Genomic DNA, 15,820 nt, shown 5'->3' on the forward strand with positions numbered 1-15,820 from the left:
CCAATCTACATGTAATCTTGTTAATGCACTCACATACGCATCAATTCGGAGCTACTAGACATCGATCAGATGTGATTAATGTCCTACTTGTGAATTAGAAGATCTAGGCCGTAACAAATATGTGGAACCAAACCAATGTCATCCTATGTCAAAAAGAATATTTTGATGAACATGACTTTGTATCATTTAGTACTCATGGGAAGACCTCAACCAAATTGATTATGAATTCAACACTTGACGGGATTGACTATGACTGAAAACAGTAGTCATATATAATTTACACTTCAGTTCAAAATACATTTGGTCCATTTTTCCCTCAATATCAAATCCTTCAGCAATTATTTTCTTATATTTACTTTATCGAGAACTATTTCTCTTTATTTTGTTCTCTTCTTGAAGAAATCTTATATATTAAATCAAGATTTTGAAAGCTCTAAAAACTAGGTATTTAGATTATTTTTTCAGTTGACCGAAGAATTTCAAGTGTTGTATTGGGAACTAAGGACCCGATACAATCTATGTGTATACCTAAGCTAGAATGAAATAGAGGATGTTTACTAGAGGAGTTTGAGTAAACATATGGTCACATGCAGATGCTCATCCTAGAGTTCAAGCTAGTGAATGTTTTCAGAAGCCATACACCGTGATTCTTTAAATCTGATAGGTAATCTTCTCAACAAGATGTTTAAGCAAGGCTTAACCAAACAAAGACAAAAAAGAAATCAAGAAAGCTTTTGAGAGAAAATATGTTGCTACTATAACTTGGGAAACTTGGGTTGGGTTGCAAATGAATTATCCAAACCTATTTATACTACTCGTCTAAGCTTCTAGAGTATTCTACACTTACCTACAGGTAAAAGATTATAAATTGATCTACTATATATTTTTTCCATATACAACTACATGATTTTAGAGTATTATAAGTTTTTTACATCTCTCTAGATTGATTTAGACACAAACTAGTAATGTCTATAATATTTATGAACCTCTTTACACATTTCTTGGATATTCAACAATCTTCGTGAACAATCTAGATAATTCCACTTGCTTCTATCAAACTTTTGAGTGTTTCTGAAACCTTTTAGAATTTTCTTTCTTTCATGTGGGACTAAAACATGACGAAACTACAATTTCTTGCTTCGAAGCGAACAAGTCGGGAGCCCCAAATAGAAATCATGTCCCTGCACAATAGAGATAGAAAAGCATCCAGTTTGCGACTTCCTCGTTTGTGTTGGGACTGAATGAGAGAGAAGAAGAAGCATGAAGCCCTTTTATATAGCGACAGGCAGTTTCCGCATTCCGTAGCAATCTTCCACTGTAGACTTGAAAGCAGGGGCGGAGCCACTCTAATATTCAGCCCGGGTGGTCCCAAAAAAAATTAAAAAATTTATATGTAAAATTTTGTATAATTTTGGATAAATTTGATATTAGTCCGGATAGATCAATTTAAAATATTAAAAAAATTTATAATATAAAATTCTAGCTCGGGTAGAGCCGGATTCCTGGCTCCGCCCCTGCTTGAAAGTATATGGCTATCACATGAAAAAAAACAAAAAAACAAATGTGAAATCAAAGAGTAAGATGCTGCAATGGGAACTCCTGTAAAACGACTTTCGAGCTTCATGAGAAAGCAGCAGAGGAGAAAGCAGCAGAGCCCATAGCACAAATAAATATAAAGATAGAGAGAGGGTCACCTTGGTGGTGTCACATTCCGACAAATAATTAAATTTTAATTTTTTTCAATATATAAATTTAATGACTTTTTGCAAAAACTCGGTAGAATTTCCGGGTTTTGATTGCATTTTAAGCTATTTTAGGGGCTAAATCGATGTTTGTCAAAAAGAGACTTTGAGAAAGCCCGACAACCCGTTTTGCTGACGAGGGTCGATATACACACAGCGTGCGCTGCAGCTCTTCTTCCATTTCATCCCTCTTAAACATAAATTTTTCATCTTTCGAGTTGTTTTGAGGTGTAATTTCACTTGAAATGGAAAATATTGGCCTCGTTTTGTCTCCCAATGTTGTACTGGGTCTCCCTTCAAACCACCGGAACTCGATGATTTCCAGTAAACCCTTCGTGGGCATACCGATTTTACTCAGGAAAACTGGGAAAAATGACAGATGTAGAAAGCCCAGTTCCTCATTTTCTGCTCTTGCTCTGTTTCAGGGCCCCAAAACCACCAAGACTATAGGTACCATCCTTTTAGTTTCGCGTCGTCGATTGGTTTGTACTGGGATATGTATGTATGTTTTTTTTCTTTTCTTTTTCCGAAGATGCCATGAACTCTGTCTTTTTGTTTGAATTTTCGGTGATTCTAAAACAAGATTGCTATTGTTGTTTTTTTTAAATAAAAAAAAATATATGGTTGCGAGTCCATTAAAGATTAAACCTTTGCCGTGCAATCTTGTATTTGTATCTAGGAATTGCATTTTCATTTGCGTTTATTTATACTTGATGCTGGTAGACATGCTATTTCCTCATGTACACCACTATTATATCTGTATTTCAGTTGTTTTATATGGATGATTTCCATACTTTCCTCATGTACACCACTATTTATTTATGTACATTTTTTTTGTAGAAGGGGAGCTCTGTGTTGAGATTTCTTTTCTTTTTTGTTTCATCGTGTTACATAAAGAAAGACCAGTGTGCATTGGAATTTGTCATAGCACTTACCATTATATGAATACCATCATTCCATGTTTGTTTCTACACAAATAACTAGTTTTAGCTTGGGATTTATTTGGTCATTCATACTGGTCTGCTGTCATCCTCTCTTTTTGGTTCTTGTTGCTGCTTATCGTTCTAGTATAACCTCCATGCAGTATCAGGGAGAGTTGAAAGGGACTTTTTTGCAAGCATATCGTCATCAAATAGCCAAGAGACAACCTCAGTTAGTGTAAATCCACAGCTTTCAGTACCACCTCCTTCTTCCGTGTAATAATCTATAGCTGTTTTCATTAATTGGCAAGTTTCGTTAAGGAATAAAGAGACTATGAACAAGATATTTTTTCATTATCTGGTGACTAACCTTTTCTTCCCCGACCCTCCTCCCCCTTTCCCTTTCCCTCCCTCGCTACCCCTTCAATCTTATGCATCACATGCTCAAATAGGGGGTCACCATTGTTCTGGATCGGAGTTGGTGTTGGTCTCTCAGCAATTTTTTCATGGGTTAGTACTACTATGCAGTTTGTCTTAGATTTCTTGGTCCACCTTTTGGCTTTAGAGTTAATTCTTACGCTATCTTTCTGACTTTGCATTTATTTCAGGTGGCTGGAAGAACAAAGGTGAGTGACTTATTCCATATTTCCTATTTTGCTACTGTTTTCTGGCAATCTTGCAGCTCGTATATACATTGTAGAAAAGGAGATAATATCTTGTCATGTAGACTATGTGTTATTCTTATGGTACCAATAATGATAAGCTGGCTACATGGCGGGACATGATAATATTATTATATTTCTATGTGCAGATTCTGTAGTTAGTAATTGTTTAATTATAATGTCACCATTATTTTTCTTCATTATCAAGTCATCTATGAGGTAAGAAATGATTTGGCTTGTGAAGTGGCTACTTCATTTTAGTTCTTTTTCAACAACATATGGAGAATAAATTTAGTGTGCTGTCAGAGGAATTGGTAAAACTATTTTGTTTTGTCACAAGTCACTTATTATTTGGTTTCTAACTCATGTTGCAGAAATATGCAATGGAACAAGCTTTAAAAACATGGACTCAACAGATGAGTTTGCAGAATAATCCATACGGTAATGCCGGCTTTGCTCCTGGTTCGCCTTTCCCATTTCCGCCACCCACACCCCCGATGCCAGATTCATCTAGAGCTTCAACTCCTATGGCATCTCAAGCTGAAACTGTTGATGTACCTGTAACAAAAGTTGAGGATCCTCCATCCATATCTGTCGATTATGGCACAGAAACCGAGAAGGGACCAAAGAAATATGGTATTTCAGCTTCCCTTGTTGTCTCTTACATGTGGCATGTGTCTCTCTTATGCAGAAATTATAACAGAATGAAGTGTAAGTTTTTTGATATTCAAATTTACCAGATCATCTTTCGCCATTATTTTCGTGCTAGTCGATATTCCTGGCTTCAAGATGATCCCCACCACCCTGTTGTTACTTCAGAGATTATGCCAGTTCCTTTTATGGTTTCCGTTTTCGATACTCTATAGATATGAATACGTTTTTGTTGCAGCTTTTGTGGATGTTTCCCCTCAAGAAACAGTTCAGAAGAATGCGTTTGAGGGCTATAAAGAATCGACCCAGACAGATCCACATCCTTCACAGCCAGTGAGTTGAACTCTCATTTGAGTCTGAGCAAATAACTACTTATAATGATATTTTCATTATTTTCTTTTTGTTTGATAATCTCCAAAAGGTTTCTCAAAATGGTTCAGCTACAAAGTTTGAAACAGGTACTCAAGAAGGTGTCTCTACTGGTAAGTTGCCATTTGTTTTCTTTGTTGTATTGTAATGTCATATTTGCAACTATATACCTAGCTGTTAAAACATGTATCGACTTATCAAAAGAAACCTTTTTTTTCCTGATTTGGTGTATTTGATCACTGCTCCACATTTCTACCTTTTCAGATGCCTAATTTTTTTAAATGTTTAAGTTTAAGCTATTTTAAAGAACTAAACTGAAAAATTCTCGCGGAGGTATAACCATGAAGTTCAGGTTTCTATGTCAACAGATTTTTCGCAAATTAAATTAAGGTTTATTTATTCTTATGAATTCTTCCAGTTCCTTGATGGACTTGAAAGTACAAGATGTTGTGAAATTGAAGATGTTGTCCTTACTGTTACTTAATTAGTTAGTTTATTGTTGTTTGTAGAATTTATTATAAGTGAATGAAATCTTAGCCAGTGAAATAACCCAATTAGGCTTCTACTCTTTTATGCACAGGTACAGCAAACCCTCTCTTGTCCGTGGATGCTTTGGAGAAAATGATGGAAGATCCAACAGTGCAAAAAATGGTTTATCCGTAAGATGGCCTTTTGCCTTGCATTTCATTCTCCTTCACTTATAATATGAGTGTTGTTCTGTAACTGAAATATTCCTTGTGTATGTTAATGAGTTGAGATCCTCATCGATCTTCTATATCTTTTAGTAAGTGTCTGATGCTTTTAAAATTCTGCTATTGATGGTATGTTAGATGAATATTTGGCTCCTAAATAAGAAGAATATTTTTTCACTGTTCATCATTCTTGAACATCCATTTTATTAAATTAATTCATAAAGTATTTTATGATGTTTATCTCTTTGTTCATCAGAGTTTTCCAACGTAATTTTCACAATCATTATAGTGTCACTTGTGCTTATTACTAGTAAGAGAAAAGGGGACATGCTGTTCATTTTAATAATTTTGCAGTTATTTACCATGAAGAGATGAGGAATCCTTCTACCTTTAAATGTGAGTTTATCTTTCTCTATAAGACATTAAGTTTTAAAATTCTTCGATTGGCTCGCTGAAAATTGCTTGTACACTTTGGACAAACTTTGTCCTGGCTTAGATTGGATATCGAGTTGTCAAACGCAACTCAATGGGATCTTGATAAATTTAAGTTTATTTAATATTTTTTCCGTGTGTACACTTATTCTTTCGACTGTAAAATGTGATGAAAACCAATTTCCATTTATCTCACTGACCTCTTTCTCAAATTTCATCTACTAAATCTGAGGTCTGAATGGTGATTGATCTAGCCCTACAGTCTATCATGTTAACATTCAAATGTAATTGCCTGTGATACTACAGGGATGCTACAAAATCCACAATACCGTCAGCAACTTCAAGATATGCTGTAAGTATATTTTGCAAATGACGTCACTTTGGAGATTTCCAGCTAAAGCATGCTTTTAAATAAATGTTATCAAAGCTGATCGTATCTTCCCTTGTTTTCCCATTTAGAAGGCTCTTTCGATATTTTTATAATTCTCATCGTGACATGAAAATGCTTATGTTTTACATGTTTCTTTTGTGGCTGCACCGTACGTCCAAGAACAATGTATTCTAGGGTTTGAACTTTGAACTAAAGAATGTTGTTTCAGGTCTCCTTTCGATTATTTTCTTTATCACTTACATCAGTCAACCGTCTTTCTGTTGCCCTGTTGATCACACATACTTTTGAAGATTTATGGATTTGTCTACGAGATGTAGTGCATGTTGTCAAATTTCAGTTTGCTATTCAGTATTGGTCTCATCCTTGCTATGTTGACCTATTTACTCATTTCCTATAGAAACTAGAATGTAAATGTATAATACTTGCTAAAAAATGAATATAAAAGTATACAATTAGTTGGTTGAATCTTTACCTGGTGCAAATAGCTCCACTATGGTAAAAAACTCATTGCATTTGTAATTTAAATTTTCAATGACCAAGAAGCCTTACTTCAGTTGAAAATTTACTTTTTTGTCCTACAATTTTCCCAGTGCTAACATGGGCGGAAGCCCTGAATGGGACAAACGCATGATGGAGAACTTGAAAAACTTTGACCTTAGCAGTCCCGAGGTCAAGCAGCAGTTTGGTGAGTACAATCTGCAACAAACCTTTGTTGGTGTTTAATGAAATTAAAATGTTTGTGTTTGTCTTATTGCTGTCTTGTGTAGTTTTATCATCTTATGATTGCTCCTATACTGTATTTGTTGCAGATCAGATAGGCCTTACTCCTGAAGAAGTGATTTCTAAAATAATGGCCAGTCCAGATGTTGCAATGGCATTTCAAAATCCAAGAGTTCAAGCCGCTATCATGGACTGTAAGCATCTTCTTTTTGTTCTATACGATTGAGTGTATGCTGCTAGACAAATAGTTGTAACTAATGGCAGCAGCAGCAAGTACTCGGTCACAGCTTCCATTTACATGTATTCCAAGTTGAACCGGTTTACGGAAGATGGTTGTTGGAGACAGTAATTGTCCTTGCGGTTGTTTGAGATTGTCTATGTGGCATAATATTCCAAACGAGGCACTTGTTGTGCTGAATACTTTAGAAAAAATTAAGAGGCATCACCACGATCAATACAACTACAAGCACTAAATTCTGTGTCTCCCGTTATTCTCTTATTTTTTCTTGTTAATATTCTCGCTTTGCACTCCTACTGTACTCTTTACGTGATTGGTTTTTGCAGTGTTCCCAAAATCCTTTGAATATAGCCAAGTACCAAAACGACAAAGAGGTAATGAAACAAACCTTTGCAACCTTGGCATTGCTTTTGTTTCTATACAAACCGAACCAATCTATCTATCTGTAACGAAAATTTCTCTCAAGATGTTACTCCATGACGAGCCTTACTGGGTTCTTACTACTTGCTGCATTTGGGTTTTCGAGCTTGAAGGTAGTTTGTAATTTTGTCATCCTTTATGACTCAGGTTATGGATGTTTTCAATAAAATATCAGAACTCTTCCCTGGGGCCTCAGGTATTTAATTTTCTCGTAGCAGCAAATAAAGTCGGGTATAGGCACTCTGATCACCCCCGGACAACAGAGATACCATAACTTCCTATCACATTTGACGCCCATGGTTACCAAGACTGTATTGGCACCTCCCTCCCGATCGAAAAAGATAAATATACTAGCAAATCCACATTCGGGTTTGGTTTCTTACAAGCTGCTGTTGTGTCTGATGTAAATTTTTACCGGATGATCGTTTGAGGTTTTAAAGTTGGTCTTTGGAGTTATATTTCTTAATCCTCCTTCGCCTTTTGGTTCGTAACGAATCGGTTTGTGAGACACAAGAACTGTCCTTTTTTTCCCTGCAAAATGTGTAGAAACAAAAATTTTGTTGAAGTTGCCTCGTTGTTATGAACTCGTTAATGTTTTGAGTATGTGAATCGTATGTCCAAGGTTCATATCTCAACACATGAGTAATATTAATGTTGATAGTGTTAAAATGACGAAACACGTGTTAATAGGTTTATGGTCATGTAGTATTGTTAAGATAGCTTGAACTCTCTGTCCTTACTCTTTGCATAAATAATTATTTATTGAATGGCATGTCATCGTTTAAAATATATGAATCGAACTAATTTTTAGAAGCATCAATCGATTTATAGACTTGATTGAATTGCGGTTTATATTTGATCATGAATTCAACTCTCAAACCCACGCCTATAATTCTCCCGCCATGGCGACCGCCGCCGCCGCCCATCATAACCCTTGATGCACCGTCGGCTTCCAATCCTCCAGTCTTGGTGTTGAAATTGAAGCGTCCTAAGGTGTCCTGGAAAGAGGGTACGGTCGACAACGAGTTCATGAACAAGAAAAGCTCAAAGAAGTGCTGCATTCTCCACAAAGAAAAGCCTTTCGATGAGGACGATTGCGAGCATAATAATGGTGAAAACCACGGTGATGAGTGTTGGAGAAATCTCAACCGAAACATCCTCAAAATCTTCTCCAACATCAATTGAGCAACAATGCGACTGTTGCAACAAATGATCATATAGTATTTATCATCTTCCTTGTGATTAGGACTCTTTGCTACAGAAATAGTCATATAAATATTCCAACATGTAAACTACTTCGATAGTAATACAGAAATCAAATCTTCTGCTGCATACCTTTTAATCATAAGAAACATATTCATGGTGGAGATGGGAATTGCTGCCATTGATTGTTAATTGATTGGTTTTCTCTGTTTGTTATGGTGATGCCCGTAAGGGGAAGGCTATTACATGAAATCTCTCTTGAATTTTTCTTTTAACTCAAACTGCTGTATATTTTGATGATTTCGCCTGTTCTGAGCTGATGCTTCATTTTGTTTTTGAGTAATGTGGAGCGCAAATCTTGCAAATTTGTTTTGGTTATCTGTAGTGAAATTTGCCGTGTAAATTGATCGAAGGTCACTGCAAATCAAGATTGCTTCTTTCTGGCGATTGTTTCTGTGGCTTGATTAGTTTTAAGCTCACCATGTTCATAGGATTCTTGATATTTCCCTAGAGCTATTCTTGATTTCCTTCTCAAGCTTTTAGCATTTTTACCATTGAATCAATTCCCTTCTGATAGAAGAAGTCAAGGTTTGTTTGCATTGATTGTTTTCTTTCCTTTTACTTCTTTGTTGTTGCTGAGAGTTATCTTCCTTGAAGGCTAAACCTGTTTTAAGATCATTTCCCTGAACCACCTGGAAAGTAAAGAACCCGTTTCATAGTTCCTCGGCGCATAGGATTAACATGTCGTGTTCGATGATCATCAAAGAAGGTCGAAAGAAACCTTGATGGTGGTGTGCATGTCTTTGGCATTGAACAACTTGTTCTTGTTCGATGGCGATTATTTTTGGCACCCGACGAGAAAGCTGGAACGAGGGATGTTACTTCGAAATTCTTTACTTTGTTACTATTTTGCCGTAGCTAAGAAATATCAGAATGACATTGGATATTCCCAGCTATTGAAAGCTCCAAATGCACAAATAATTTACACGATCTTCTTTGCTAATTTCATCCCAAATATTATTACAACTTTGCATATACTGGCAAAGACTTGTCTAGTTGTGTATATCAGCCAACCATAACAAACAGAAGAGCGAAAACACATAAGCATATGCATATATTACAAGCTAGGAAAACGCTGGCAAGAAAACGCAACACAGAAACATCAAAGCTCCAAGAAACTAAACCAATACCTTCCAAAATATGCAGACCTTTAAGTTTTAACGTAAGACTTAGTTAATCGCATCCTTCCATGATGCAAGAGTATTTCTGTGAGGGATGAAGAGCGTTTCTGCCCCTTCACAATATTCCTCGTCATCTCTTGAATAAACCTCCTTCGTATCACCAGGTTTCCATATCATAAACATACAAGTAATGGCCTGGATATTCAAACACGATATCCTTCCCATTTCTCGAGCTACAAATGGGCACAACACGCCTAACGTCGAAGTTCATGTATATGCTATAACGCTTCACCCAATTCTCCCTTCCGCTCAAAATCCACACTTGCATCAGATTCAGTGTGGCATGAGTCACAAAACCAAGAGCTCCCCCAACGTCGACCAGTCTATCGTTCGTAACGCAAAAGATTGGTAGTTTCATGGTGCTAAATTTCTCATCCTCTAAATTCATGGAGACAAAATAGTCACTACCATGTTCCCTCGGCATCCAGTACAATGATCCATGAACCGATACAGGCCTCTGTGTAACGTCGTGTAGTAATTCAGAAGAAGGGCCATCCATACAAGTCCATTTTCTTGTGCTCACATTCAAGATTTCACAGACGGTATACCCAGGCGCCTCACGAAACAAGTGTGCAACCTTGTACGTTCTTGCCTGGACGCAGAACGCAAAACCATAGGATTCAAGGAAACCAACCGTGCCAAGTGGAAGCTTAGCATGTTTTCTTGTCAAGGGATTCATGAGTATCAATCCCTTGTTCTTGGCCTTTATACCAAGCACTAGACCGTCACAGCTCGCCCGAATATCGACTAAATCAATCACACAAGACTCAACAAAATTGTCGTTCCCACGATTCAAATCCAAGTAATGGAAGTGAGGTTTAGGCTCAACGGGTGGTAAGAGTAGGCAAGAAGTATGTGCTCTAGCAACGATCAATTCTTGAGATATGAGCACTGTTTCGGACTGCTGTGCGTGAAATTTGATGAACATAGAGCCATTGACTAAAGCATACCACTTCTTGCACACGAACTGCATCTTGACAAGGGATTCAGCAGGAAGTATACTGAAAACCTTTACCAGCAAATCGTCAGGAATTCGCATGATTTCAAATTCACTCTCCGATTCTGAATTCTGGGCAGCAGCTCCTTTTCCCTGTGATCGCTGCTTTACAGTTATTTCCTGCAGAAAATCTTTCAGCTTCCGCTGCCTTTTGGCGCCGGAGTTCGGCCACATCATCGGCTGATCCTCCTCCCCCTGTCTCCTTCTTTCATAGATGCGCCGCCTCCTTTCATTCCGCATATTGGGATCCATATGGGCTCTGATTAAATCCCCCCGAATACGATAAATCTGCGTCCAAATTCTGAAAAAAAGGAGGCGACTTTTAATGGGCCCAGATCATGAATCAAGAAAAAACAAGAATTTTCTGACAAAAGAGACAAGAATGGCGATGAGAATTGGAAATTTCTTAAAGAAATCTTTACTAAGCACTGGCAAGGATAGCAGCACTGAGTATGGAAATTATTGAATAATGGTGTGAGAATTGACGAAAAGTTTGGGCAATCGGAGGAAAGTTTCGTACGTTAATTGCATATTGAAGGACTTGAATAATTGAGTGCTCCAACATGGGTTAACTTAAAATCGGGCCATTTATTCTGAACCAGTGTAGGATTGAGCCACACTTGGTCCAAGATGAAATGGGCCAGGCCCACTTAATAAAATCCATTTAAGAATATTTATTTCCACCATTTCTTGTATGGGCTGCAGTCATCTAAAAATTACCATGCATTTGGAATAATAATAATAATAATAATAATAATAATAATAATAATAATATAATGCATTTGAAAATTAATCCTCGGTCTAAAATGAAACATGTATCTCAACTACGCACATTTTCACTGTCTGATGACTTTCACGGAGTCGGTAAACGAGTCAAAGTGTAATCATAGCATGCGGAGCTTCAGTGTTGTATCGTGTCATAAGAACTAATGATGTACTATCATAATTACAGACTTATTCATTCCATGGATGATAATCATTGAAAAATCCTAAGGAGGGTTGTTCAATGAACTCATTAAATGATCACTCATCTTGTATATTTTAAAATATCTATTTCCATACAAATGAAACATGGTACACAATATAACTAATGTTGGTCTCAAGTTCAAATGACATTTATCCTTCTTTCATGCGACTGAATCAACTAGGAACTTATTTAAAATATACTAACTTAAATATGTGTTCCATGATTGTCATCACATGTACAACCTCATATTTATATTTTTCGAGAATAATATTTAGACGTTAAAAAACACTTTTAGGATTTCTATTTCAAAAAAAAAAAAATCTCACGTTATTAAATTAATTAATTATATGATTTGTATATCAAAACTATATTTCTAATTTAAATAATAAACAAATTAATATTTTTAATAGATTTTTGACACATTAATTATTTATTAGCTAATAAACAAAAATAGCTATATTTTCAATTAAAGATATATACTATTTTTATATATATTAAAGATATATTCTATTTCAATATTATACTTCAATGTTTGATATGATATTGGAGCGGGAATGTCAAACGGTAATACTTCAATTAAAGATATATACTATTTTTATATATACAAAATATTTCCTTATTATTAATTATCTAAAATAATAATTATTGTAATATCCAATGAACGACTTGAAATCGACTTTTGATTTATGTAATATTTTATAAAACATATTTGTGTTGCAATGTGGTTAAAAAAAACCACTTTATCTATGTAAATTCTAAAGAATCATGTCTGGTGTGCCTTGTCCCGTACAAAGGTGTACGCTTTGCGTTCTAAATATTGTCGTAACGATGCAATTCAAATTTATGATATTTTGATTTCTGCAACTACAGAGGGCAATGTACACAATTATCATTTGACAAACCAAAATTTTGGCACATATCATACCAAGTATCTCTCATCCATACCATTCTTCTCGAACTACAGATAAAAAGACGTTCTTTAATCCATCTACGAATCTTTTGTTCGATTTTATAGTACCCCTTTACGCTGTAATGTCGTCCGATTGAACCTGAAACAAAAGCACAAGCATCCACATAGTTCACCAAATCAGTTTCCCTTTGAAAATTTTGAACTCGCCGAAAATAGTACGTACCTTTGGTATTTCAATACTTAAAAACTCTGTACAAGGAGAGGTTTCTAGTAAAAAGGACAAAACATGTGTTGATATAGCAACTGGGAGTGCAGCCTCCTTAGGTTTGACCTTCGAGCACTTGAGTATGTTTTTTTGTTCCTATAATGAATGGTAAATCAACATCATTTTAATGCATCAAAATAAAATGTTTCCACGATTCATCGGTGCAGCGAGTGCGTGCGGGCATCTTATAGTAGGAAGGGTAGATCCCACTTATCATTTGTAGTTGCTTCTTGATTGTTGGATTGTACAAAACATTATCAACCAGTTATCCTATACCCTAAGCAAACCTCCAAATGTTATCTCCAATGGTTCTTGTGGTCAGTAATGAACAGATAATGGCCGAGTCAGTGTTGATGAAGTGTAGATTATAGGTGCAGCAATTGCAGAATATATCAAGTTCCTCAAGCGAATTCAAAAGAAGACACGAACAATCTTGTGTGCTAAACATGTCAGCATGTTTTCGGAATACACAAATCGCAGACAGCATTGAGCATCAGTGGAAGTCTTAAAATTTGTGACTAAAGAAACTTGACATGTCGAGATAAGTCCATACCGTATGGCTGATTTTGCCTACATATATACTTTTCAAAACAAAAAGTTCCATGGACAAAAACAATACCTTAGAACCATCAAACACCAAAGTATCAGAGGTGGCACTCTTTGTTAGCTGCATAACTGTACCGATTGGTATGGTCATCTCTCCGTATTTTTCCTCAGCTGTGAACCTTATAAACCTCAAATTCTCGAACATAAATGGCTGCAAAGAAGGACTTGCAGACATAACCTGAGCACAAATAGAATGCCATTATGCGTCATATGTGTAATTTAGAAATGGTTGTGCTAAAGTTATCTTAAACATCTTATATGCTTTGAGTTTATAAACTATTTTAACAACTTAAAAGTTCTTACATCTTATTTTAAAATTAAACACCTAAAACTTGTGGATAAGTCACCTGAGAATATAACATGATCTTAAAATTGTAGTATTTGGTAGACGTTTTTACTTGCATATTGGTGTTATTTTGTACAAAGCTTATAAGATCTTATAAAGAAAACCCACAATCTGTTTTATGCCTATAAGTTGCAGGCTTTGGTGAAACAAAGACTACATAATCATGCTGATCATAGAGCACAAAAATAAACCACAACTCTGTATTCTATTATTTTAACAGGGTTATTCAACTATAGTTAGATCAACGTGATAATCACATCAAGATCAATGTATATACCTCGACTGTCCTCAACGATAGGGAGAGGGATTTAACATTCCTAAGCTGTCGAATCATTTCTATAAGATTTTCCGAGCTACTTTCCATCCTTCCATTGACATCAAATGATGCGCAGGCAGTGGGACAGCAGATGTCAATCCATGCTTTGTTCACGCATGGTGAATCATCCCGGAATTTCACTTTGGCTATATGACCCTGAAACTTAAAGAAATCAAGTGCAGGAGCATTCACACAGATACTCTGCTCCACAAAACATCTCCAAGGACTCCTCCAATACTTTATCTCCAAATTCTTAAGGTTCAAGCAATTAACACCCAGGGTCTTGAGTTTATCCGCAGGCCTAATCCAACATTTGTTCAAGACCAAAGTTTCAAGGCTCAAACACCCCGAAAACACCTCTCCATTATAATTGCTATCAGAGAATACGAAATTCTTGAGGCGCAAAATCTTTAAGTTGGGCAAGGAAAGTGACTTAGGCAACTCTATACTGGAACAAACAGCATTATTCAGGTGCAAAATTGTCAATGAGGTGGAAACGAGCAACAGTCTCGGCAACACAACCGAACCTCGTTTGGTGTAACCACGGATTCGAAGATGCTGCACCTTGTGCCTTGCAGCGTAATCAATGCAATTTCTAATGAACTCCGACCCCGCCGGCACATGCAGCGAAAGGCGGAACATCGTGAGACTACTGTGCTCCCTGCGTTGCAACACATGGTTAACATGTGCCTCAAAAGAAGGGGCATTGAGGCCCTTTTGATCAAAAATATCATAGGGATAACACGGCCTGAAACGATAAGGGCTGAATCGTAAGAGCTTGAAATCAAGTTTCGGAGACAGAGTCCACAGAAATCTGTAGCGTTTGGAGAGCATGGAAGTTTTAATGGCAGAAATTGTGTCAAGAAACGAGAGTATATGGCTCAGAATGCTGTCTGGTAAGCAGCTGAGTCTATCAAGATCGGGCATTTCCTCATCTTTCTGTTCATTTCGGGTCATCTTATTCCGATCGTTTGCCTCCATATCCGATCTGGGATTTGCGATCAGAAGTTGAGAAGGATGCGGAGCCACTCGATCAATAAGAAGTTTCAATATTTGGATCCATAAATCAACAAAAAACACAAGAAAGCGGTATAAAATCTCGAAAATTTTGCAGGGTTTATGGTCGAATCGAATGCGACCTCACCTCAGTAAGAGAGAAATCAGAGGGCGGAGAATTCAGTTGGAAATGGTTTTGATAGATGATTGAACAGATCGAACCGACTCAGCAAAAATTTCGGGTTCTCCCGTTTTAAATATAATGATTTTATTGGAAATTTACACTTCCCACGTGTCAGTACATTAGTAGAAAAATAAATGATTTAGATAAAAAAAAATGGATAATTTATACATCTACAATATATATATATATATATATATATATATATATATATATATATATATATATATATTGGCAAAAACTTGTGTGAGACGGTCTCACGGGTCATATTTGTGAGACGGATCTCTTATTTGGGTCATCCATGAAAAAGTATTACTTTTTATGTTAAGAGTATTACTTTTTATTGTGAATATAAATAGGGTTGACCCGTCTCACGGATTAAGATCCGTGAGACGGTCTCACATGAGACTTACTCATATATATTATAAAGTGCGAGACTCTTAGAATAACTATCTTAGAAGATATCAAAAAATTTAATTCTCTAATTATCCTTCTTACTATGCTAAAAATCTCCTCAAGTCACTCCATATTTTACATAGAAACTTTTAAATCGAA

General features: G+C 36.2%; 3 protein-coding genes across 7 annotated transcripts; 1 reads left to right on the top strand and 2 right to left on the bottom strand.

Moving 5' to 3' along the window:
• The first annotated feature begins 1,786 nt into the window (after window positions 1-1,786).
• LOC140820069 (protein TIC 40, chloroplastic-like) lies at window positions 1,787-7,695 on the top strand. The gene is given in 15 exon segments (XM_073180380.1): window positions 1,787-2,192; window positions 2,827-2,938; window positions 3,115-3,172; window positions 3,271-3,288; window positions 3,699-3,960; window positions 4,214-4,308; window positions 4,397-4,457; window positions 4,925-5,003; window positions 5,391-5,400; window positions 5,402-5,432; window positions 5,775-5,820; window positions 6,450-6,544; window positions 6,669-6,772; window positions 7,144-7,191; window positions 7,385-7,695. Coding segments are annotated over 15 exon segments (1,281 nt in total). The 5' UTR covers window positions 1,787-1,987; the 3' UTR covers window positions 7,442-7,695.
• A 1,671-nt stretch (window positions 7,696-9,366) lies between these two features.
• Window positions 9,367-11,201, bottom strand: LOC140820070 (F-box protein At3g07870-like). The gene has a single exon (XM_073180381.1). It carries the CDS (start codon window positions 10,928-10,930, stop codon window positions 9,779-9,781), a length of 1,152 nt encoding a protein of 383 aa, XP_073036482.1. The 5' UTR covers window positions 10,931-11,201; the 3' UTR covers window positions 9,367-9,778.
• Window positions 11,202-12,445: 1,244 nt separating this feature from the next.
• Window positions 12,446-15,322, bottom strand: LOC140820082 (F-box/LRR-repeat protein 25-like). 5 transcript variants are annotated; one of them, XM_073180397.1, is made up of 5 exons: window positions 14,050-15,322; window positions 13,440-13,604; window positions 12,779-12,916; window positions 12,620-12,694; window positions 12,488-12,579 (listed from the first exon to the last, which is right to left on the bottom strand). In XM_073180397.1, the coding sequence occupies exons 1-4, from the start codon at window positions 15,067-15,069 to the stop codon at window positions 12,668-12,670; spliced, it is 1,350 nt and encodes a 449-aa protein (XP_073036498.1). In that variant the 5' UTR covers window positions 15,070-15,322; the 3' UTR covers window positions 12,488-12,579; window positions 12,620-12,667. The 5 variants fall into 5 exon arrangements, with proteins under 5 accessions (XP_073036501.1, XP_073036497.1, XP_073036498.1 ...); XM_073180396.1 differs by having other exon boundaries at window positions 12,456-12,694; XM_073180400.1 differs by lacking the exon at window positions 13,440-13,604 and having other exon boundaries at window positions 12,446-12,694.
• Between the last annotated feature and the right edge of the window lie 498 nt (window positions 15,323-15,820).

The sequence above is a fragment of the Primulina eburnea genome, chromosome 18 (assembly GCF_022965805.1).
Source record: "Primulina eburnea isolate SZY01 chromosome 18, ASM2296580v1, whole genome shotgun sequence".
Classification (NCBI taxonomy): Eukaryota; Viridiplantae; Streptophyta; class Magnoliopsida; order Lamiales; family Gesneriaceae; genus Primulina; species Primulina eburnea.

Coding starts and splice junctions, on each gene's coding strand:
- LOC140820082 (XM_073180395.1), bottom strand. CDS start 15,069: ATGGAGGCAAACGATCGGAATAAGATGACCCGAAATGAACAGAAAGAT. Junction 13,605..14,049: donor TATCGTTGAGGACAGTCGAG/GTATATACATTG, acceptor ATTTGTGCTCAG/GTTATGTCTGCAAGTCCTTC. Junction 12,917..13,439: donor TGGTGTTTGATGGTTCTAAG/GTATTGTTTTTG, acceptor CATTCATTATAG/GAACAAAAAAACATACTCAA.
- LOC140820070 (XM_073180381.1), bottom strand. CDS start 10,930: ATGGATCCCAATATGCGGAATGAAAGGAGGCGGCGCATCTATGAAAGA.